Consider the following 23,995-nt stretch of genomic DNA (forward strand, 5'->3'; position numbering starts at 1 on the left):
TGGGTGAAAATGAATAATTCCAACAGGACACAGTTCTCCATAGCGGGTTTCAAGTTCATATTTATTTCTCTCAACAGAACCCAAGTGACAATCAGAATACAGTACTTTTTTCCTCAAACATGTTTTTTCCTTTTCTTTTTTTATTACGCAAAACAAGAGAACACTCAGTGCAATAAGACAGAGGACTCTGACAGTGCGGTGCTCTCTCTACCTTTTCACAGTGCACGTTTATACACACAAAAAGATTGTACATCATCGTTATTACATTTCCAACCTCCACCTACCAACATCATGGATAGGGTAAAGTGAATGTCTTAAAACAATCATTTTCAAAGATTCAACTTGCATACAGTGTAGCTTGGCACACACACACGCACACACAAACACACACAGCTCTCTCCCTCACACACACATACTGGTACAACACAGAGGGACCTCTGTAGCATTGATTCTCACCAGTGAGGGGGTACTGCACTTGCACTCTGAGGGCTAGCTCATTTGTCAAACCCACACTATTTTGGCAATGTCGATATTGCATTTTAATGTGCTAAGGAGAACCAATTTAGATGATGTAAGTAGGAGGTTGAGGTAGAGGGAGAGAGCAGGGGGAGAGGGACATGTATGTAATCAGCCTGATTAAATGTGATGTAATGTGATGGGTAGTGCAGATTTCTTTCTTCTTCTTCTTCTTCTTCTTTTTTTACAAAGCCTCAGATTTGTAGGCTGTTGTGCAACCCCTGTCAGTTTGACTGGGTAGAGCTGTTGCCATGCTATAGGTCCTTAAACGATTTCTAAAATGGTTGCCAGCCAATTGAATTGGGAATATTGTCAGAGACAACCAGTCATAGATGACTGCGTGCAACGTATCCTCATACAACAGTTCGTATGATATCCTGCGAATGTGCACACACAACAGTTTGTGTGACATCCTGTAAATTAGCACCCCATGAATGTTACTTAACGTAACATTACGTCGGTTAGGTTTAGGAAAAGAAACACGGAGTCGACTCAGATACCCCCTTTCCACCACATTAGCTCTGGTTCTTGAGCTGGTTCTGTCAGGATTCTTGGAACCTTGATGCTATCTAGCTAATCAGCCCACGTTTGCACCAGTTCTGCTCGAAGCCACTGTGATCAAGGATTTTTCATCAACGCAGGGTGTTGCACGATGAACAGAAGTAAACAGCTGTGGCAGAATCATGGATTACACTGATTACCTGCAAACTTTTGTTCTGCTGTAACAGTGGCCTACTAAGGTTGTCACGGTCTGTACCTTCAGGCAAGAGAAACGTATTTCTTGGTTACAGCTGAGAACCAACTTTTCGGGTTCTAAACCAATTTACTTTTTGTCCAAATGCTGTGAACGGATCAAAATTAGACGTGGGAACCGCAACAGAACCGGTTCCTTGTTAGTAGAAAAGGGGTAAAAGTTCACTTAGAGTTCACACTGTTCTGAACACCAGTCTCCAGGAGGAAAGTCCTGTGTTTTGTGACCCATCCACCACCCTAACCTGCCTACCTACAGGACCCATTCTTTACTCCCGTCCCCCCATTGGTCACGCTATCAATCAGGGGTCATACACAAATTACTGACTCATGATTACGCGAGATATGTACGAATTTCGGTGCATCACTTTTCATAGGAAAACGTACGAACAGTGCATGAGAACAGCCTGCTGCGTGTCACACACAGCCAGCCTCCTGAGGCTTTACCTCCCCGCCAATAAATTAAAAACTTACATGGCACAGCTACCTTTAACATTTTCAAAAATATATATATAAGCATAATCTTGAAAGTTATTTCTTAAGCAAGTGCATATGGCTATTATAATCTGCAGTAAAATTAAGAAATGTTTCTAAAAGCTCAGGCGTTGATTGTACGGGCTGGTCGTTGGCATCAAGTATTTACACTTTGTCATGGTGCTCGCAGTGTGCATGGCCGGCAAAGTAAGGGCGCTAGTGCTCGCCAGCTATTGCCACCAATCCCATTTCAAATAACCAACCGTTCCAAAGTGCAACCACACCCATATCTCGCTTTGACAGGCTTTGGCTGGTTTTGGAAATTATACTGTTAATAATGTATGTTCTAATTTACTACCTCCCCGACCCACCCTCATAGTGTATCTTAGAATACAGCGTTTCACACTTTCTCTGTTCTCTACAACATGCCAGCCAACAGGTTTCCCTATAAAACGATTCAACCGCTTCCAAAGGCTTTGACGTCGTGACTACACAGCTTCTTACTGTAATATACAAACTGAAGCACACAAAGTTTCCTGTTTCTGTTCTAGGACCGACTGTTGTACATTCTAGAACATACTGTACTGGACCAGGCATGGAGGGCGCTGGAATCTAAAGCACGTTGACGTTAACTCCTCAACTTACAATACAACAGTGAAAATGTAAAGTATATATAGACAGAATTGAATAGTCCATTCATTTTAGTGCTTTTGAGCACCCAAAAAAAAAGAGTTGGGCATAAGAAAATTATGCTACTACAGTACAAGTATTGATAGATTATGCTTTCAAATGTAAAGTAACCAAAACAAAAATAACAAAACAAACATTAGATTGCATCTACATCTACTATACATAATTTAAGATGCTTTTTAATCCCCATCTCATTTAGAAAATATCTATTCATCAAATATCTATTCTACTAATTATATTACAAGAATCCAGTCACAGGAAATAGAAAAATATCAAATATCACCAGTGATGATAAGAAAACATGACAACCTGAACGAGCAGAAATATTGCTATGGTAACCACCATTGTCCTTTGACATCAGCGAGTATCATCCCCCCGGTGCTCTTATTGGCTGTCCTGATGCCCCTGATGTTGCAGGGAAGAATCAGCACAACCCAGAGGAAAGAGGGAGTGGGTAATTCGGGGTTGTGTGGCAGGGAGGTGTAAGTGTGTCGTTACTGTCAGATGGCCGTGTCCCAGAATACGGTTTTCTGTGTAGGGTAAGGGGGAGGACGGATCTTTTTGGCCCCGCTGCTTTTCCCCCAGCCTGGGAGGACGGATGCACTTTCTTGCTTGCACTGACTCCTCTCCTGGTGCCGCTCCTCGTTCCTGTCCGGAGGAGGAGGCCTCTCCAGAGACCTCTGCAGGTGCGGATGTTGCCTGGAGCGGATCTCCATGCAGAGCGTGCGTTTCCTCTCGATCTGTTCCAGCATGGTGGTGTCTCCGCAGATCCATGGCATCTGGGGCATCTGAGGGAGAGTCAGTGCATCAAGAATCAGAATTAGTTGTACACAGTTTAAAGGGGACCTGTTGTGCTCATTTTCAGGTTTGTACTTCTATTTAAGATTTCTAGTACAACACGTTTTAATATTAAAAAACACTATTTTCCTGGCACTGTCTGTGCTGAACATCTGTGTTCCCCCTGTGTTTTAGTGCCTGTCTCTTTAAGCCTCCCTTCAGAAGAAGACCAGTCTGCTCTGATTGGTCAGCGCTTTTGGGATCTGCCATATCTCACTGGGTCTGCACCGTCACCACGACAGAGTCTGCCTGCAGTGCCCCGAGAAGATGGAGTCTGCACACCATTTGACAGGTATCGTAACCGGCAGATGCGCCACATCCGCTGCTAAATTTGAGCAGCGGGAGCGGCGTATACGTCACCACTACAACCACATGGCTCATACAAACACAAACAAATCGAGGGAGATTGATAAGACAGAGAACTGATGATGTCATGCAGGCTTATATAAAGTCATATTGTGAACGTCACTGTCCATGCAGGCACTTATTTGTCAACTAGGAAAGTTACTACGACTTTTGCCCTGTAGGCCGTTGTTGTTGTTGTTTGTCGTTGTTGGCATTTTCTGCTGTGAAAAATTACCAGTTAAAGCCTCTTGACCAAAACCTTCACACCCGCACATGTTCCAGTAGGAATATGATCCAAAATAGGGGAGAAATGAAAAACCTGTGCAACCAAGATTATGTTTCCCTGATATTAGCACACGGCTTCATGTAGCAGTGTAGGTTACGTAATGTAAACACTTGCAGTAGCGTGCCTGGAGCAGATGACCATATAAGGAAATCCGTCATGAGCTGACTTCAGCTTGTTCAGAAAGTAGAAAAGAAGAGTTCAACACTCCAAAACTGCTTCATCAAGACTATGGATGTAGTCTGATCAGATCTGACAGTGGCCCAACAACCCATCAGCTCTCATCTGATTCTGATTTATATTTTGGCCAAATCCTGATAGGGTCACATAAGGACACCTTTTTTCTAAATCAACTCAGCCAGTTCAAACCAGAGAGAAGAGCACAGAGGGAAAAAAGGAATTACAGAAATGTCTGTGGTGAAATTGAGAACTTGTGTGTTCATCAGTAAAGACAAAGACTGCATACCTGACTCTGATGTGTCTCAGCTGCTTTCCTTTGTGGCGTTCCCATCGGGGACGGGTTTGCAGGCATAGAAGGTGAGCGGCCGTATTTAGCTGCTGCTTTCAGATCTATAAAGGGAGGGAAAATCATGTTTGGTCATATGTAATAAGGTTTTTGACGCATATACAAAAGGTTATGATCAATTCTACATTATCTTGAATTTGAGGTTTTAACCCTCACCATTTCCTGTTCCAATGGTCGTCGGTGGGCTACCAGATGATCTCCCGTGGTGAGTAGGTGTCGTCGTGGATGAGTGCTGCCCCGACACTGTGCTGCCATTCCTTTCTTGTGCTTTTGATTGATCGGTGCTGTAATTGGCTCTGTTGTCTCGTCTGGGCGTGCCATCTGATCTGTATCCTCGTTCTTTACTATCACACCTATACTCTATTGCAGACGGGCTCTTGGTGCTCTTGACATCGTAATGATGCTGCTCTGAGCCATTCAGGCTTCTGTCCTTGCTGTCCCGTCTCGCTTCGAGTCCAGTCCTGCTCAGGTCTTTACTGTCCTGCCTGGGCAGAGGAGGAGGAGGGAGATCTCCCCCGTTGTGGCAGCTCCGATCTCTCCCTTCATGCTTGGATTCAGAGCTGTAGCCCACCCTGTCCTTGCTGTTGCTGCTTCTGGATGTTTCTTGTCGGGGTAAGATCTCAGGCGGCTGGTCTATTCTACCTTCATGCCTATGTTCTACATCATTTCTTGCTCTCTCTTTGTTATCCTGTTGGGGTAACAAATCAGGACGGTGGTCTTTGCTGTCATGCCTGTATTCTGTTCCAGTTCTAGCTCTGTCTTTGCTCTCTTGTCGGGGGAGAAGCTCAGGTGGCCTGTCTCTGCTTTCATGCTTTGAGTCCACACCGTTCCTGGCCCTCTCTTTGCTATCCTGTCGCGGTAAGAGTTCAGGTGGCTGATCCAGCAGTCTGTCTCTGCTCTCAGGTCTACAGTCTACACCGTTTCTTGCCCGTTCCTTGCTGTCTTGTCTTGGTAACAGCTCAGGCGGCTGATCTAGCAGTCTCTCTCTGTCTTTGCTGTCCTGTCTCAACAAAGGCTCCATTCCATGTCCCCCTCCCCGATCTTTGCTGTCTCTCCTCAGCATCAGGTCACCATTGCTGAGCCCCCTGTCCTTGGAGTCTCTTCTTATCAATGGGATGGGCTCCACACTGCTGCAGCCCTGGTCCCTGCTATCCCTGCGAACAGGTGGTGCATCTGCACTGCTGTAAGTACGGTCTTTGCTGTTGCGTCTGTGGGGCAGTGGCTCTACATTGCTGCTCCCCCTTTCTTTATCTTTGTCTTTGTCTTTGTCTCTGTCTTTATCTTTGTCTCTGTCTTTGTCTTTGTCTTTGTCTCTATCTCTCCGGTGAGAAGACTCTTTGCTGTGGCGATCCTTGGAGTCCCGCTTGGACTCCTTGCTGTGACCGTGGCTGTGTCGCTCCTTACCCTCACGCTTGGACTCGCTGTGAGACTTGCTTTTGGACTCAGCTGTAAAAGAACAGAGGAAAAAGGAATTCAGAAGGCAAATACTTAAATGATTGTAAGATCCAAGTTCATTACGCTGTAGCTGGCAAGGGCTTAGGCTTTGTTTTCAGGAGGTTTTGAGGTCCTCTGCCAGAGAATTTCCTGCATCCTGATGAATTTTTATGCACCAATTTTTGCATTTTCTGCATCAATTTATGATGTTAATGTCCTCAATTTTGTCAAAATAAAAATCTGCTGCTACCTTAATGTTTCTGGGGGGGAACAAAAGCACATGTTCTTAATATTGATGGGGATGTGTCCTCTGCATCCTCCCTAAAATCTATGCTTATTGTAGTTGATGACGCATTGTAAATATTCAAAATAAACTGTTTAAATATAAACTGTCAATTACATTTTTAAGAAAAAAAAATGCAGAAAGAATATTGTTTTTCTGCTTCAGGTTTCTGCACTACCATCATATGTCCTCTAGGTGTCACCCACTACTCAGTGCAGCAGCTGCAGTAAACAACTGGAGTAAGATGAGTCAATATTTGAGCTAACAGGCATTAGTGTTCATCATGGTATATGATAATACACACTATCACTATCTGTTTTACAGGGTTTTTTTTCAGTTCAATTAAATTAAATAAGACATTTGCATTTTTTACTTTACTTTTCTTTCATCCTAAAATCTACAAAATAATATACATGACAGTACCATAGATTAACCATGGTTACCAGTATAAAACATATTATAGAACATAAACCACTGCCACTGGATGTCTGTGTATTTAACTTTACAGTTTCTACATGCACAGCTAAATTGTGCATTCTGACTCTTCTTCAGCATCCACATCATATTCCAGTCCATGTGCATATAAAATTGCTAACTGTGTGTGTGTCACTGAGTCAAGGCTACGTAAAGACATTATAGATCATCACTGCACAAATAAAAATAAACGTGCATGATTGATTTCCATGTAGGCCGTGCCTCTATATGGTTTCTATATGGGTTTTAGCATACAGTACCATGCACGAGCATCGCTTATCATGCCCATCCTACGTCATATTATGTGTCATACATGGCTTTCAGTGTGTGTGCATGCGTGTGTGTGTGTGTGTGTGAGAGGGAGTGTGGCGATTAACCAGTTGGTAAGTGGGTCAGACTAGCTGTTGCTGCCTCTATCGCCTCAGAAAGGGAGAGAGAAAAAAATCAACCTCCATTCATTGTGTTAGGTTTGTGTGCCTGTTACACACAGTGTAACGATCACAGAGCAACACACGCAGCCTGTCAGTCCTTTAGCCCCATGTGGCGCTTGTACACAGGTGTGGGGATTAAAAAAATAAATAAACAGGAAGACCTGTCAGCACAGCCCACCTTTTATGTATAGAAAGCATATGCAAACTGTTTACAAACCATATGGGGCGAGAGAACAAGATACCATCAAAGGGCTGATTGGTAAGACACCACTTGCACCTGAACGCACCCCTTCACAATGTCACTATCACTTGATGTAAGCCTGTAATTTAATCAAGACAATGTATAGACATGGCCAGATTAAACAGCAATGTGCACCAATGGGCACAATGTATGCACCGACTGGAAGATGTATTTATCAGTGCAGGCAAAATAGCAAGAAATCATAACCCGACTCAGCTCCCACTATCCCCATCTGCACAGCTGCCAGAGCCACATGATTGGCTCAGTCATGAGTGGAGTATGTGCTGATTGGACAGAAAAGAGAAACTGAAATCCTCTGATCAGGTGCAGATTTGAGTTCAGAGCCACAGCTATCCCCATCAGGAGCTCATTGCTCCGTTGTAAACCGGCATGCCCTGAGCTGTGATTGGCTGCATTACCCATGGGGAGGGAATCTGCAAATAAGAAACAGGGATTTCTCCTCCTTCCACTGTTGCTATGTTGTAGTTGCTAAGAGCGTCGAGTAAGGATGGATGTGTGGACTCTTTGTAGTTCTTTTATGATTTATGTGCAAAATGCGCTTGAATAATTTTAAGTTTTGGAGCATTTGATGGGGATTTAGGTCAATTTTTCATTTTCTATTACATTGTACAGCTCAGCTCTGAAGAGATATAAGTCAACTATAGGGTTACATTTCATGTCAAACCTCACTCCAAATCATGAGATGCTCCATATTAATTTATTAGTGACCCTTTTAGAATAATGCATGACATGCCTCTACATGAACTACACTATCCTGCATGCATTTATAAAACTCACTCAAGCCTAGTTTGGTTTAATGCTAGTAGTCATCAACCTTTTATCAGCTAACATTAGATTTCACAATATTCAGGCTACTTTACCCTAAAAAATTATGGTTACATTATGCATGAGAACATTAATTTGTGCCTGGCTGATAATGCTGCTGGTGCCAGACTTCCTATATGATGATGTGAGCATTAACATTTCTATACAACATTCAGAATATAATGCAGCAGCAACAACGTCTCTATGAAAAGACAGTGGAGTAGCAGCAGAGAATGAAGTCACACTCCCTCTGTGTGTGTGTTGTAATCTGAGTTTCTCTGTTCTCTGTCTTGGTTGCTGAGCATGTATGTTAGTGCATGTGACTTCCTCCCTTCATGTCCCTCTGGCTAGCTCATCACTGCAGCTATGGACGGCACTCATACAGCAGTTACCGCTGACAAAGATTCCCCGACCCACTGTGCTGGGACACCAGCGTTGCAGAAGCATAACACCCACCCTCCGGTTTGCCCCAGATTAACACCGTTACCTCTGTCAGCACTCTTGGACCTGATGACTGTTAGTGATTGTCGCTACCAGATCCATACCAGAAATCCGATTTCTTCAGTTCCTATCCCCTGACCAATGGGCTGTCCTGACCCTAACCATTGGAGGTCAATGCCTAATGCCAAACATCGTTGCACATGTGTAGAACAAACTGGTCTTTAGCACAGATTGGGCAGCAACAGCATGGTTAGCACTGTTACCTTCATGTTTGATGGTGCCGTCAAAGGTGAGAGCTGTGTACAATCCTGCCCCAGACTCTGAGTGTCGTATAGTGTGTAGGATTTAGTGGTATCTAGCGGTGAGGTTGCAGAACAGAAACTTCTCCCATGTGCCAAGCGTGTCAAAGAACTATGGTGGCCGACAGCCAGTTTGTGTGTTCTGGACGCTGTAGGACAACACAGCGGACTCTGTGGAAGAGGACCTGCTCCATATGTAGATATAAACAGCTCATTCCAAGGTAATGAAAACACAATGATTCTTATTTTCAGGTGCTTATACGCTAATGAAACCATAGTTGTGAATATTATATTCCATCTCTGCCAATAGATGCTTTGCCTTCACGGTTGCATTAATTTCGGAGCCTTGAATGCAGCATGGCTATCTGTATTTAAACATGATGTTTACATATTTAAAAGTAATGCTGCCTGATGGCCTAATGCCATGAGTAGGTTTGAGGGACCTGCTGTCCGCTTTAGTCTCTAATCCCCTCAGATTAAATCATACGATCTGTATCAGACTTGGCTCGCTGGGCCTAGATTAAACAAATGGAGGGTTGCAGAGAGCGCCACAAACCCCATTCATGGTACTGTAAAAGTGCTGCATTCTCAGCACAGCCTCCTAATTTGGCAGGGTTAAACTTGTGAACCCAAAACAGGGATAATTTACACTATCGCTGATTAGGGAACTGAAGACTATGTATTTGTGTTTGCTCCAGTTTACTGCAGTGGAAGAGTTTAGATACCGACACCATTCATGTCGTTCCTTAGATGCTCTGGGATGTTGCTCCTGCTCTAACATGTATTATTCTGAGAGTTTGTTCCTCCAATCTGCTTTCTCATTAACTCTCTTCACTAAGCCAGTCTCTATTATGAAACGAAGGTATGTATATACAGGATAAACTTATACAGGAAAAGATTTAGGAAAGGAGGCATTTATAGGCTGTCTACACTTTTCAGGAATCCAAGAGACATCAGTAAATACAAGTGCATGTGTTTGTGCCCTTTGCCTTACTACGTGAAGAGACAAATGTGTGAAATGACTCACTCTCTCCCGGCTCTTTCGACTTCCTACCGCTGGCATTTTTCTTCAGCATGTTCCTGCCAGTTGTGAACAGGTTGGTTAGTTCGTCCAGTGGGCTGGTTGGTGTCCGTGAACGCCCTGTTGACACATTCTGCATAGAGCCATGGTGTCGACCCACACCGTCTTGAGGTGGCGAGCCTTTGCCATGAGGGGTGGCAGAGGCGCTCCGTGGCAGACCCCCGGGGAATGGCATTGGAGCGTCAAAGGGAGGTGTACGCATGAGGCTGAGAGGGGTGAGACAGCGGCCCATGCTGACTGGCGATGGGCAAGCAGAGTGGCTGCGCTGATAGGAGGTCGAGGAGGAGGATTTGTAGAGGGTACAAGGTAGAGGAGGTGCAGAGGAGCGGCCGGAGACGGTGAGGGTTGGGGTGGCAGTGAGCTCCCTGCGGATGTGTGCAGAGGAGGGTGGCTCAGTGGAGGATGTTGGAGATTTGCTGTAGGATTGGTTCTCCAGCATGGGCAATTTGGCTACATCTAGAGGGGTGAGGGGAGACTCGTCCGAGTTGGGCGAGCACTGGGCCGGCGCCGGTGGGAACACCAGCAGCGGAGGCCGATGGGTGAGCAGATTGGGAAAGGGTGCGGGAATGTCACAGAGTGGAATGTTTCGAGGTGTGGAGCAACGACTGAGAGGTTCAGGGTCATAGGGTGCCGGGGTGGGGCACGCGGAGCGACATCCCACAGGGTCAGTGCGGTACTCCATATCATCCAGAGCTGGGTACTTCATCTCCTCGTACACAGACTCTCCCGGCTCCTCATCCTCACTCTTCAAGGGTTCCCTTGCTCCGACGTCAATCCCACCCATTTCTATGTAGACAGGTTCATCTTCACAGTCGTCCGTAGGGCTCTCGTCGCTCTGTGGAGGCGAGGCGTTGCGTTCGCAGGGGGAGGGTCTGGAGGGGCAAACACCGCCGCCTCCGTGGCTCTTGATGTAGGACTCATCGAAGGAAACACTCAGTTGTGTGTTGGGGTTCCTCTTAGGTTTGGGTGGCGGCACCCTCCTGCAGTCCTCACTGCATCCTTGAGCTGCTAAAGAACAGAGAGAAGAGTCTAAATACAAATTCACTGAAGAATATCACACTCACAAGCACTACCTGATAACTCTACACACAACACAATACTTCATTTGACCAAAAAAAGTTTTTGTGGGCATCATTTATCATTAAAATCCAGTGTGTCAGATTTAGTGGCATCTAGTGTTGAGGATTGCAGATTGCAACCAGCTAAAACTTCGCCCATGCCCCAAGCATGAACCCCTGGTTAGGATTCCCTCAGGAGGTTTTACTGGGAGCTGAATTATCCACAGAGGTCTCCTCTTCTCCAAACAAATGGACCAGATGATTAAAACTGGTAAACACACTAATTAAAGCAGTTTCACATTACAAATCAGTGTTTCTGGGCTGCTGTTCGGCATGTCGGAGACAGGCTCCTACCCCAGCACCTGCTTATGCGTGTTCCCCTTTTTTCTCTTTAGATCCAAACGTTCAGGAGGTTTTTTTCCGGGAGCTGAATTTTCCGCAGAGGTCTCTTCCTCTCCAAAACAAAAGGACCCATTGATTTAAACTGGTAAAACCACTGAATAAAGCAGTTTCACGTCAAAATCTGTGTTTTTCTGATGCTGTTTGGCATGTTGTGGAGGGCCTGCTAACTGCGGTGGCCAATGCGAATAGCCCTATCTAGAACCAGTGTTTGGTTTGTCCATTCTGGGCGACTGTAGAAACATGGCAGACTTCATGGATGAGGACCTGCTCCCCATGTAGATATTCAATATATCAATATATCAGGTAACGAAAACACACAGATTCTTATTTTCAGGTGACTATACACTGAGGAAAACATACTTATTCTATCATACTCCATTTCTGTCAGTACATCCCCCCTAAATCCTACACACTGGACCTTTAAGTGAATCATTATCATTAATATAAAGCCTCCTGCAGTTTTGTGGGTCAGATGTAGGTCAACGTGTGTAGCTGAGAGCAGCACTTGAGTCAGATATGTGGGAATGTTGAGGCATATGCATGTTTCTAGGTCACATATACGGCAGTGGAGCAGTATGTGAGTATAGTATCTGGGTCACACATACTGTGGAACTTCTTTCTGATAGTGGTGACGTAGCATTGCAGTGTGAATCTCTTTAGATGTGGTGCAGTGAGGCTACGGTACAGTGCTCGCTCACGTCGACTAGATACTACCGTACAGTGCGGTCCTAAAGCTCGTTTACTCACAGTAAAACAGCGCTCTTTACTACAGAGTCGCTCGCGGTGTATTTCTAGGTCAGACACTGGGATGTTTGGATAGGAGTGTCCCTGTCTTTGATAGGCAGGGGGGGAGATAAGTGAAGTTAAGAGCCGGACCATGTCTGAAAACTAAAAACTGCAGATTTTACACCTTTAATAATTCAGATGCCAGATGGCCCAGACACACGCATACTTCCCGCAACTGTATGACTCACCACCATCCCTACATGCACGCGTACACGCACTGCACATGCCTACACATTCAGAGGGAAATTAGGACAGGCATGTACACATTTCATACCACACAAGCTATGACGTCAATCTTTACTGAAAGTGGGGGTCTGTTTAGGTGTGTATGCCTTGTTTTCTATTGCAGCTGAATATATAACTGCAGAATATGTTGCAGGATAGATAGATTTATGGTGTTTTATTTAAATTGACAGCATAACTACAAGAAAGTAATGAAGGCTGACAAGTAGAAACATAAAAAAATCAGGGCTGATAATGATGCTAATTTGAACTGAGGATGAAACAGGCCTTTTCTCCTCGTTACCATTAATAAGGTGTTAATAGAAGATTTGGTTCAACCCAGATGTGTTCCTGGTATGTGTTTAATTGGACTGCCATACTCACATCTTCCTTTCTTTGTGTGTGTACATACAATAATGTGCGCAGAGTGGTGTAACTATGCCTATCACCAAATGAGTTATTACACTATCAGGCTCGCATGGTGGATCTTGAGATCTGTTTCAGTGCTGGTGATGAATCCGTCCCTCCAAACATCTCTTACTCCCCTGTCCCTTCTCCTCTCCTCTCTCTATAGCTCCCTCTTCTCCCCCTCCCCCTGCAGCGGATGTGTTTACCCGCAAACCCCCTCCCCCTCCCTCTCCTCCTGGGGAAAAAAAACGAATCTAGGTCAATCGCTCCTCCTGAATGAATTCTACTCCGACAAGCTCCTCCCCTTCCTGCTACAGCGCCAGCTACAGAGCACGCAACCCTCCCCTCAGCCAGGGACACCCCCACACTCTCGCTCCGATTGGCTCGCAAGCCTCAGACTTCAGCATCTCTGGAGCCCCATTGGCTCGCGCTGCTCAGTGATTCTGTGATTGGCTGGGCTGCAGGGGGTCTTGTTTCTGTGGGATGGTTGCCGTGGTGCCCAGGAAGATCTGTGTGCACACAGAGAGATCCCCACCAATCTGAGCCAGGCTGGGCGACTCCCTGAACATCACGTTGGCAACGAAGCATCCGAAATGAAATGGAGTCAAATCTTCCTGCTACCTCTAAATCTTTCTGCTCTCACACACACCTGCCTCAGAGACCAGTATTATTACACTCTAAATGTCAGTTTAATTTTGCAGCGCTTGTTGTTTTCTTTGTGCTCAGCACTTGTACTGTCTCTAATAAGACTGTTAGCCGTGTGCAAATGCTACAGCAGTGATTGTATCTGTGGCTCGCTGAGGGAAACATTACTTTTGCTCAATTAATTCCAGTTCTATTCATTAAAGCTTTTCTTACACTGAGCTGATGTTCTATAATTATGCCCTCTTTTTTATCCATGGCCAAACAGGCGTATTGTGTTTGTTTATTTTGCTTCAGAAAACTGACTAAAATTGCTGCAGGGTGCTCCGACTGGATCTCGATCAAGGCGTCTCTAATTTTTGGTCTCGCCAGTTTTAACTGGAAGGAAAATAGTTTGGATTTTATAGCTAATTTGCCTTGTGGAAATCTATAAATGAGTCAGTTTTAAATGAGGTTACAGAACTGTCAAGACACTTCTGCCTGAGAATAGTAACTAACTGTGTGACCAATAACCTTCTATAGCCAGCGCCGTCTTCTAAGGTGAAGTCACTAGAGCTTCAACTTAACGCACAGCATGTGTTACTATATTAATGATATCAGGACATTGCTCTCAGTAATAGAAACTGGGACAGTAGTCAAAGCCTGGGAACCCTACTGAGGGAAAGGCAGTGTATATATAACATCTGATGAGTGCATGCACAAGCAAAAATGTATAAATATTTGTTTCCGCTGTGAAAAATGAACATGTGCTCTCAGCTTTTACTCTTCAAGTGTCTCAAAAAATTAAATTCCTGAATACACCATGGCCCTAAATGGTGTCAGAGGTTATATTTTCCAAAGCCCAGAGGTTTGAAGCAGCACAAACATGTACCAGCCATGCTTAATGCATCACATTACGATATGTTCACTCCCAGCTCAACAAGTTAGTGCCCGATTCTCAATCTTTTACAATCTGATTTATCTGTGGGGCAATGGGAAGTAAGTGAACAACCTGTATATTTGTTGATCTGATGGTAAAAGGAGGTAAAAGAGCACAATGTAAAGTTAAATAAAGTTACGACTAAGGCAGCGATCACACAGAAATGAGACGCTAGAGATGCGGACGCTTCAAAGACGCTTGAAACGCTGGAAGCGCTTATTCAATGCGCGCTAGCTACTGGTGTCTGACGCTCAAAAAGTTGAAAATATTTTAACTTTTCAGCGTCTACACGCATCTAAAAAGAAGCATCTACAAAAACACGCGTCTAAAAAGACGCCGGAAAAACACCTGTCTAAAAAGACGCCTTAACACCGGTCAGACGCGCCGTATCATAGGAAAACAATGGTTTTGCTTTCTGATTTCCTCAGAGCCTAGTGATGGTGCTTTTTTCCCTTGCCAGGTGGAGTTTCTACAGTTACTTGGGTTGTTCCACCATTGGCCATTTTTGCTACGGGGGATAGTAACTGCAAAGAGCTGCGACAGATACTCTTTGGTAACAGGGGGATAGCTACTGGGGGGCAACCAAGCGGCAACCTCCAGGGATGACGAGTGAAGCCAATGACTGCAGTTCGTTGAATGGCCACTTGAGGCAGGCTCCAAAAGCGAGTCAATCCCCATAGACCCCCATGTTAAAATGCTCAACTTTACAGCAGAAATAAACATGTTTACAGTCTGGTACAAAAAAATGGTTTTGGTCTCTATCGCTAATTTCCCTTTTCATGACAACTGTACGGGGGGTGAATTTTTTTAGAACGTTTATAACCGTTTAAATTTTATTAAGGCTTAAAGTTGCACATAATTAAGGGCGTGGTCACTTTGAGTGACAGGTGGTGTCATCACTAGCCGCTGGCTGTCTGCTAGGCATCATCTCAGCTAATTCGCAAGCCACTGAACCTGACCTCCCAGCCGTGTTTGTGCCTTCTGGATATTTTGTTTCGTGAGGGAGCTTGCACCAAGCAGAACATGAGCGGGAGCAGCCAACACCACAGGGCTAGCCAAAGTAGCGTAGCTTGTTAGCCTAGCTTGTTAGCCTTAGCTAACTTAGCAGCTTCGAGTGAGGTGGGCGTGTTTAAGCAACCAGGCTTCATTTGGCCTGCCTCTTTGCCCACTTTTGATTGGCTGAGAGTTGGGCGGAGTCAGGCACTGCCAAGATGGCGACAGCCAGAGAAACCAATGGGTGACGTCATGGTGACTACGTCCATATTTTTATACAGTCTATGGGGGCAACAAAGTGCTATCCCCTTCCTGTTCTGGTTGCACAATAGTTGACGCACTTACTTGCTGTAAATTGAGCCAAAGTGAAAGCGAACTTAAAGGGAGCCAGTCTAAATGCAGAAATTACATACAGTGTATTTCCACTTTAATTAATCTTGAATATGTTTACATTGGTCATTCAACCATAATAAGGAAAGTTTCTCACAGAACAGGCAAACTGTTGTCCAGATTAGTCAGTGTAATGCAGCACAACACTTGTAAGACTCCTTTAAACACTCATCCATATGTAATTCATGGATCTGCTGGTCATCACGTTTTTATTGTTGACTAGTGCACCCCAAATGTGTTCACTATGATTTAACTCCACTGTGCTTATAGCTCATTATTATATATTATTTTAACATCAATTTGCCAGAATGGTACTTAGAGTGAAGTATGCAGTGAATAGCTAGATGTCATGTCATTGTAGGAGAAGCAGTGTTGAGGAGGGCACTGCAGAGAGCAGCTATATATAGCGCAGCAGTTTGCTGTGAAGTGCCACCACCACTCACCGTCACATCTCTCCCCGCGGCAGGTGGACGTGGGACTGTGGTCCACCGCCTCAGACGACATGCTCAGCTTCGTGGCCGGGTCCCTCCTGGGCTTGGGTGGGGGTTGCTTCCTAGAGGTCGGGCTTCCCACTTCCTCCTCTCCTCCGCCACCACTGTTCCCACCGCCGACAGAGTGGAGGGACTGGGAGCGCACGGAGAAGCCCTGCCCGCAGGCGAGGGCGTGCGGGTGGGGCATGGGCATGCGTTCCTGGGGGTCCGGCATGGTGATGGAGCCCATTCGTAAGTGCTTGCCTTCAGTTGCGATGTCCTCACCTGTCCTGAAATGAGAAAGCAAGGAAGTGAGTGAGTGAGGGTAGAGAGGACAGACAAAGGGTCAAGGCAACAGAAATATATGAATAATAAAAACAATCTGAAATATCATATAAGTTTACTTTATGGGGGCTGAAAGAAAGACACACAACTCATCATCCCCTGGAAGCTGTTTGTGTCAGGACACAGCTGAACTAACACATACTTGCCCTGACACACTGACGAGAGCGCCAAGTTATCAATAACAGGCATGTTAGTGCCACTAAACAGGGTCTCTTTCAGGGCAAAGCATTGATTTGAGTTTAACCCTCGATATGACCGATGCTGCTCACACAACCACACACATAATGACACCATGGAAGTCCCTCCGCCTGTACACAATCAATCCCTATAAATGGATGATTGGCCTGAATGGAGCGTTAATGATGTCTGAGTGTTGTGTGGTAATGGGGGGAAGGAGGGCTGTGTGTTTGTGTGTGCAAGTGTGTGTGTGTATTGCAGTGTAAATGAGCTCAAGATGTGACTTTGTGGGGGGAAATGGTTCGTACAAAAGACATGGTGAGTATGCAGTCTGTACACACTTGATCTCTGCAGTTGGTGCATTTATTTATACTCATATCAAAGTCACATCTAACCTTGATGTCAGAGATTTTAACGTCTAAACAAGTGCCATGGTGAATTTGCATGTGTGGCTTCGTGTGTGGGTGTGTATGCGTGTGTGCGTGTGACCCCTCCGTGTGTGACTTTGCTGACTCTGACTCCCTCCCGGCCAGCTGCTGAACAGAAGGTGCCTGGTGGGGTGGGTTCATTGGTCAGGGGCTTAACTTTGCCTAGCAACAGGGTACCCATAGAAACCAGACACGAAACCAGCTGCCACCGCACTTTAATAACAAAACACACGTGCACGTCAGATGCACATCATGACCACATCACGCTTTGTTGATATGAGAGGAAGGTGCCTGCTGCAACCTGTAGAGCCACGTTGCCAGTGTTATTTGAAAGGAGGCAAACATTACATCACATGTTCACTGGTTATTAATGTATATTTCGTATAAATATTCATGCTCAGGCTATAAAGTCTCTGCAAACAGTAGAAAATCCTCCATGGCATTCAGCCACAGGTGTCAACAGTCTCTCCCTCCCCTCTGTTTTGGTTTTGCATCTGCTGTGACAGCGTGCATGCACACCCATATACATGGGCTGTGTGTGTTGGTGTTGGTGGGTGGGTGTGACTGGAGTGGTGGTGACTGGAGTATTTATAGGATATTTGCCCAGTGATTGGCTAGAGGACAGACCACAGGTGCACTTGGACCAGTTGGAGTTGACTTGTCGTCGGGCAGCTCTCTCACTGTGACACTGTGCGACAGGGAAAACATCACAGAAACAAACAAAACACTGAAGGAGAGCCTGAGGGGGGGAACAATTGGAAAAAAAAATCTGTCTGTGATTGTGTGCATGTGACAAAGGGTAAAGACAGAGAAAGCAGTCGTTTGGAATTTGCATGCATATGTAAATACAGGTAAATGAAAGTGTGTGTGTGTATGTGTGTGTGTGTTTATGAGTACGCTTGCACGTTTAAGTAAATCTGTGGGCATCTGTGTGTGACTGTGTGCACAACTTCTTCTGATGAAATACAATAAAAGCAACCCAGAGTGAGACAGCAGCAGGCAGGAAGGCCCGCCTCACTCAAATCTAACGTGCCGCTCTGATTGGCCTATGGCTGTTCCAGCTGTCACCAGGCAGAACACATCTCCTGCAACTGAGCTCACACTTAATCTCTCTCTAACAGGTTTTTTTTTCTCTTTCCCCTCCTCTCACTCTTAAACACATTTGCTCTAACAAGCTCTTTCTCCCTAGCGCAATCACAGGGGCCATTTATTTCGTTCCTACCTTTTCTCACACACTAAAACGTCCTGTTTCCCTGTCGTCCGTGCCCGTGCATGCACATGTCACGAGCACACAATGAATCCTCACACTCTCAGTCAGTTACTGTAGAAATGGGTCGTCTCATTGACCTACTTATAGGCCTCATGAAAAATCCAGTTATTTTTTAGACTCTTCCTCCAGTGACTGTGTATTAATATTTTAGCTTTGGCAACAGCTGAGAGACAGGGGAAGGATAGCAGGACAGTAGATGCCACTTTCCTCAGGCATCGCCCTGCTGTCCCATTCAGCGAGTTACTTTCCAGCCCTGCATCAGACTGCTAATAACGACGGAAGCGGAGACATTTTGCTGGCAAGTGATAAAAGAAAGTCCAGAATAGATTTTTGAGTCTTTTTTGGAACTCTAACTTAGCTGTCTTCCTGATGCCTGAGGTACACAGTTGAACTCTAAGTCAGCTTTGATCTTGAAAGTGATATACGTCACGAGTTCTGCACAATGCACTGGGACGATTACAGCGACAGCTCTTTTTTTAATCTCGGTACCCTTTGACTGAATTGTGACAGGGTTCAAAGTGTGCCTGAATAAATCAGTTAAGAAGAACCACATCTGGTCACATATAAATGCACAGCCGTCAAAACCACATCAGTGTAATCATCTGATGCACAGCTGAAACTCCCAACAGCTGCTAAAATACTTTGTACCATGTCAGGCAGACTGACTGAACAGAGATGGTTTTTAGATTCCATGACAGCGTTCCCCATAAGCCTTTCCACTGGAAACTGATCATTAGATTAATTGTTTGATTATAGAGTGGGAAACAAGTGTTTCTCTGCAACTTTAAGTGGGTCCTCTTAAATAAAATCTGCATCTTAATTGATGTTCTCTTTAAAAATAACAGTAAATAGCTACTTATGGGTGCTATATACCTTACTATGAAGAAGACAGCACGATTTTTTTTATGTCTTGACAGATGAGTCATCAGCCCTAAAACTGAGAGGTGATACTATTCCATTTTACAGCATAGAAACGACCATTGAAGCAGATTTATGATGTTCATAGCTCTTAAAGCAAAGCTCAAATTATTAACCAAAACCAAAACAAAACCCATAACCTACTCAGAGTGATTCTTGGTGTCACTCCATACTTGTCTTCGGGTAACAAAGCGACACAGACGTCCATGTCTTCGCACAAACACAATCTGAACCCCTCTGCGATGTCCCGCTAACATCCCGATGACTCTGTGACTCAGTGCTCCCTATTCTACCCCACAACACAAGCACGCCGTATCCACGTGCTGGTCACGTTGCGAGTGCGTGGCTCTTATTCGCTCAAGTTTTCGGGATGCCACACAGCGGTGGTACAGCTGCAACTGCTGGCTCATCACAACATATGAAAACAGGGTGCAGCAGCACATGTGACGGGGTGTTGCAACCACTTCTTGACCTTCCCCACATTTTCTTCCAACAAACAGGTACACTTAAATCACAACAGCATAACCACAAGTCTCTTAACATGTCACATTCCCATCCTCATATCCTAACACACTTTCTGTCACAGCCCACCCCAGTCTTTCTTCATTCTAAACGCTCTCCATCTCAGAAATGGAGCAGCGGTGACCTCCATCCAAGGACAAGTCCCAAATAAGTCTAAAAGTGAAAAATTAATTATCCTCTATAGATCATGGGGTGCACCAGTCCACACTGGCAACCCCCAAAATATAGCAACCTGCCATTGCCTCGGGGACCCTCTGGCCACTTGTCCCAATTCCTTACAACCTCTTCCTGAAGTGAACCCAGTGGCATTCTTGCATTTACAGAGCAGAATCCTGAAGTGTGCAAAACCTTTGTCAGTGAGTCTGTTTCCCCTTTGTGAAGCCTCTTACTTGTTTGTGTCCTTCCTACCTCCTTATGGCTTCCTCCTGTTTTCTCTTCTTGTCGTTTTTCTCCTGCAGGAATGTCCTATTTCTCTCATTCCTTGCGTGGTCCAAGTTCTGTGCTACCAGGCCGTTGTAGGCTCTCAGCCCATTCTCCTCAACATACTGGAAAAAACGGAGAGTTTCCTCCTCTTTGGAGCTCATCATTCTTCAAGTGTTTCCACAGCATTCTGACAAAGACATATAGAAAATGTTAAGTGATTGCCTTAAAGAGATAGAGACACACAAAATACTACTAGGACTACAAGGACATCACATACGAGTGTGGTCTGAATGCAAAACAAGCACGCTGTTATGCCAGTAATCATTCTCTCAACCTTCATTTTTCAAGGTCAGCCTTGGTGAAGTGAAATGCGATGAAGCAAGATTGCATCAGCACTGTAATGATGTCACACGACTGAGTTTTTGTAATGTTGCTATTGTTTTTAATGTTGGCTACTGCTGCCGTGCGTGGAGTTCATGGCCAGTGAAAGATTCAAAGACTTGCATCATGTGTCCGCAAGAGTAAACGTTTCCCCTGGAGGCTTGCAACATCTCTCTCTATCATTCTAGTGCACACACACACACACACACACACACAGAAGCTCACATGTACATGTTAATATGCAAGCAGTCAAGGGACTCACCATCTAGCTACAGTTTTACTCATAACCTTCAGTTGCAGTTTTCTTATTGGCTGTGGATCAGTAGCGGCTGTTCGTTTTCTCAGTTGTGTTTGCACATTTTCTGGCAGAAAATATTGGCTGTAACCGAGTGAGTGTCTGAATGAAACTGAAAAAGGGCTTTCATCTTCTGCAGTTGCAATATGTGCTGGGCTCAGATGTGAAAATATAGTACTCCTGGGAGCAACCACACAGATTAAATGAACCACCCTTACTCGCCTGTGATGCATGGTTTTGCATATGCGGACATCATCAATCTGAAGTCTCAGATCTAAAATTAGTTTCCTCTTGAGTTGTTCCTTGCTGCCTTTTTGATGGCGTAAAAACACGATTACTGACACCATCATTGTCATGAGAGAGAGCGTGTGGATGCTTCTGCGAGGAAAAGCCTCTTCAATGAAACATCCATAGTGCAATCATACTCACTGCTTCCACATGTGAATCATTTTAAAACAGCATAGTTACAGCCACTTGAGATCCAAACACAGCATGGAGCAGCCGTCGATGTGATTCAGCGTGCACGCATTTGCTTGAAAACCTGTGCAACTGCATGCAACATAGTATATGCATTGTGCAACAGCCGGATGTGAATTTTGGAGAGTCCAGCGGTGGATGGGAAGAAGACAGTGCACGCTTTTATGTAGGTCAATGTTTTCAGATCAGCCTAAGACTCATGCTTGTTTACGTGTGAGAGAAGCACTGAGTGTGAGTGTGCGTGGAGAGGGGGAGGGGGCTTCTGATAACTGTATGTATGTTTGTGCGTAGGGAGGCAAGGGCAACGAGTGGGGGGGTGGAGGGGGGCTTGCCAGATGGAGATTGCAAGGCCAACTGAGAGACTGGCCATTGTCTGGCCATCCTCAGCATCCCTCTAACTTGTGTCTGCCTATCAATAAGTCCAGCATGGTGCCTAGGTCAGTGGGTTTATCTTCCACTCCCTGCGACTAATTCTCAGCTCTCCTTAGTGTAGGTTTGTACAGGCACGAGTAGAGGAGTGATAAGAGCCAACAGGACAGATGGATTCACCATCTTGGAGCAGAGTTCAAACTAGGGCACTGAATCCTGGTGTCAAGTGCTGCGGAGATTTTTCCCCCCTGATTATCAGGTCTTATCGCTGATGAACAGGCGCAGCCAGAGATCTGGAGCTGTACAAAGAATATACATTGTGGTTTCTGAAGAGAAAACGAGGTGCACCAGTTTGATGTGTTGAGGGTGCAGCAATGGGAAGGCACAGTTCAAACAGTGTTTGAGCTGAATTAAGCCTGCCTGCCTAATCCCTGTAAGCCTGCAGCAGCACTCTGCACTGGAATCAGCTTGTTTATCACACTGTTTTTACCAACCCGGCCTTTCACATTGGATTGTCCTCCCATAACTCATCAATGTAAAATGCTATTCTTGTTTGCTAATCTCTATAAAAAAACCTGTCAATTGAGCAACCCATTTTTCTCAACGCCGCTTTTTTTCCCTCCTCTCCTCTCGTTCTCACTCTTTCCCCTTCAGTTTATACGTTTTTTTCTTCTCTATCTCATCTCCTCTCGCTCCCTTTGCCCCAGCTGACATGGGTTGCAACAGTTGGAACACAGAGGTGCACTTTGCGTTAAAAGTAAATGAAACTGGCACACCGTTTCTGTTTCCAGGCAACCATGTCACAGGAGAAGGGCAGCATGGATATTCTAGAGACACAATGTCAAAAAGATTGCAAGGCCAGTTGTCTGGTGACAACACGCATGGGTGCTCGTGCACACACACACATACACACACACACACACACACACACACACACATACATCAGTGGACTGCGTGAAGGTTAACCTGTAATCCGAGGCACACACAGGTGCAACACTTGGCATTTTTCCACTTTTGAGATTTTTACATGGATGTGAATGGAGAAACAATCACTTTGCATTATTGTGATGAGTATAGCACGAGTATTTGGACGCATATGTGGGTTTGTGTGTCATCGTTGTGTGAAAGCAACTGCATGATGTATACTTACAATGGGGCTGTGTCCCTGCTGGTTTGTGGACCAACGTGTCTTCTGTCTTCCCCTGATGAGTCCAGTGCACACTAGTGAACTCTGACCTATGCTGGAGCACCCATGCACTAATCCACTTAAATCCACATAGACTTCCATCCATTGTACGTTCCAACTGATTGACTTGCTAGAAGGAGTCCCTGTGACCCAGGATAAGGCTGGTGCTAGAGGGGAGCTGGGCCATTGGGTGCCCGGCCCAACGCTCCCTCCCCCTGGGCAGAAAAGGGAGATGTGACCCCTCCAGTCCAGATGGTGCCAAACTCCTAGCCAGGTGCCAGCTTCACTGCTCCACACATCTGCACATGCTAGAGACAGAAGAAGGGAGACGCAGCGTAGCAACAGACCGCACCCGCAACCGCAAGCATGACACAAACACACACTCGCAAACGCTCTCACATCAAACTCCCCTTTGCAGTTGCAGACCAGGCGCTCAGTCTCTCTAATGCTTCTTCTTTCCCAGATTGTCTCTCCTTCTGCTTTGATATGTCCAAATGCACAAAATGTCTCAGAGTGTCGCACAGGTGCAAAGAATCCACAGTGCCAGTGAGGTAAAGCAGAGTGGTGTGCGTGTCCAGGGATGGCATTCCCTGCCGGTTTCCTCTGCCCCGCTCGTCCACACAGGTCTGTACAGTTGGTCTGTGCTTAAGCAGATGACACCGGGCTTCCCAACTATAGATCACAACAACAAGAACACGCCCACTGCCTACTGTAGCCACCTTCTACTGGAGCGTCATCCTCTCTCTCTCCCTCTCTCTCTCTCTCCTTCCTTTTCCCTACACTTCTCCTGCTGTGTGCTTTTTAACTCATCTTCATAAGCACTCATACCCGAGTCTCTTTCTCCAGTTAGTCGTTCTTTGTTTTTGTCTCATGTGTCTCGCCTGCCTTCCCTTCGCAGCTGCACTGTAACTGGAGCCTGGATGTGTTTTTCTGCTTTCAGCACCACGGAGAGCTCTCCCTGTCAGAGGGTGAAGGGGGGGAGGT

At 45.4% G+C, this 23,995-nt stretch overlaps 1 protein-coding gene across 2 annotated transcripts; it reads right to left on the reverse strand.

The window, feature by feature from the left end:
• Nucleotides 1–33: 33 nt before the first annotated feature.
• On the reverse strand, nucleotides 34–23,917 carry nyap2b (neuronal tyrosine-phosphorylated phosphoinositide-3-kinase adaptor 2b). 2 transcript variants are annotated; one of them, XM_050033246.1, is made up of 7 exons: nucleotides 22,976–23,917; nucleotides 20,289–20,490; nucleotides 16,194–16,510; nucleotides 9,877–10,935; nucleotides 4,578–5,867; nucleotides 4,362–4,465; nucleotides 34–3,218 (listed from the first exon to the last, which is right to left on the reverse strand). In XM_050033246.1, the coding sequence occupies exons 2-7, from the start codon at nucleotides 20,465–20,467 to the stop codon at nucleotides 2,931–2,933; spliced, it is 3,237 nt and encodes a 1,078-aa protein (XP_049889203.1). In that variant the 5' UTR covers nucleotides 20,468–20,490; nucleotides 22,976–23,917; the 3' UTR covers nucleotides 34–2,930. The 2 variants fall into 2 exon arrangements, with proteins under 2 accessions (XP_049889203.1, XP_049889201.1); XM_050033244.1 differs by having other exon boundaries at nucleotides 9,877–10,938.
• Nucleotides 23,918–23,995: the final 78 nt, after the last annotated feature.

The sequence above is a fragment of the Epinephelus moara genome, chromosome 21 (genome assembly GCF_006386435.1).
Source record: "Epinephelus moara isolate mb chromosome 21, YSFRI_EMoa_1.0, whole genome shotgun sequence".
NCBI lineage: Eukaryota > Metazoa > Chordata > Actinopteri > Perciformes > Serranidae > Epinephelus > Epinephelus moara.

What these genes read in the sequence shown, in the direction of transcription:
- nyap2b (XM_050033244.1), bottom strand. Translation starts at nt 20,467, where the DNA reads ATGATGAGCTCCAAAGAGGAGGAAACTCTCCGTTTTTTCCAGTATGTT. An exon ending in CAGGAGGAAGCCATAAGGAG is followed by an intron (nt 16,511 to 20,288) that starts GTAGGAAGGACA and finishes TTCTCATTTCAG; the next exon opens with GACAGGTGAGGACATCGCAA. An exon ending in GACCATTGGAACAGGAAATG is followed by an intron (nt 4,466 to 4,577) that starts GTGAGGGTTAAA and finishes CTCCCTTTATAG; the next exon opens with ATCTGAAAGCAGCAGCTAAA.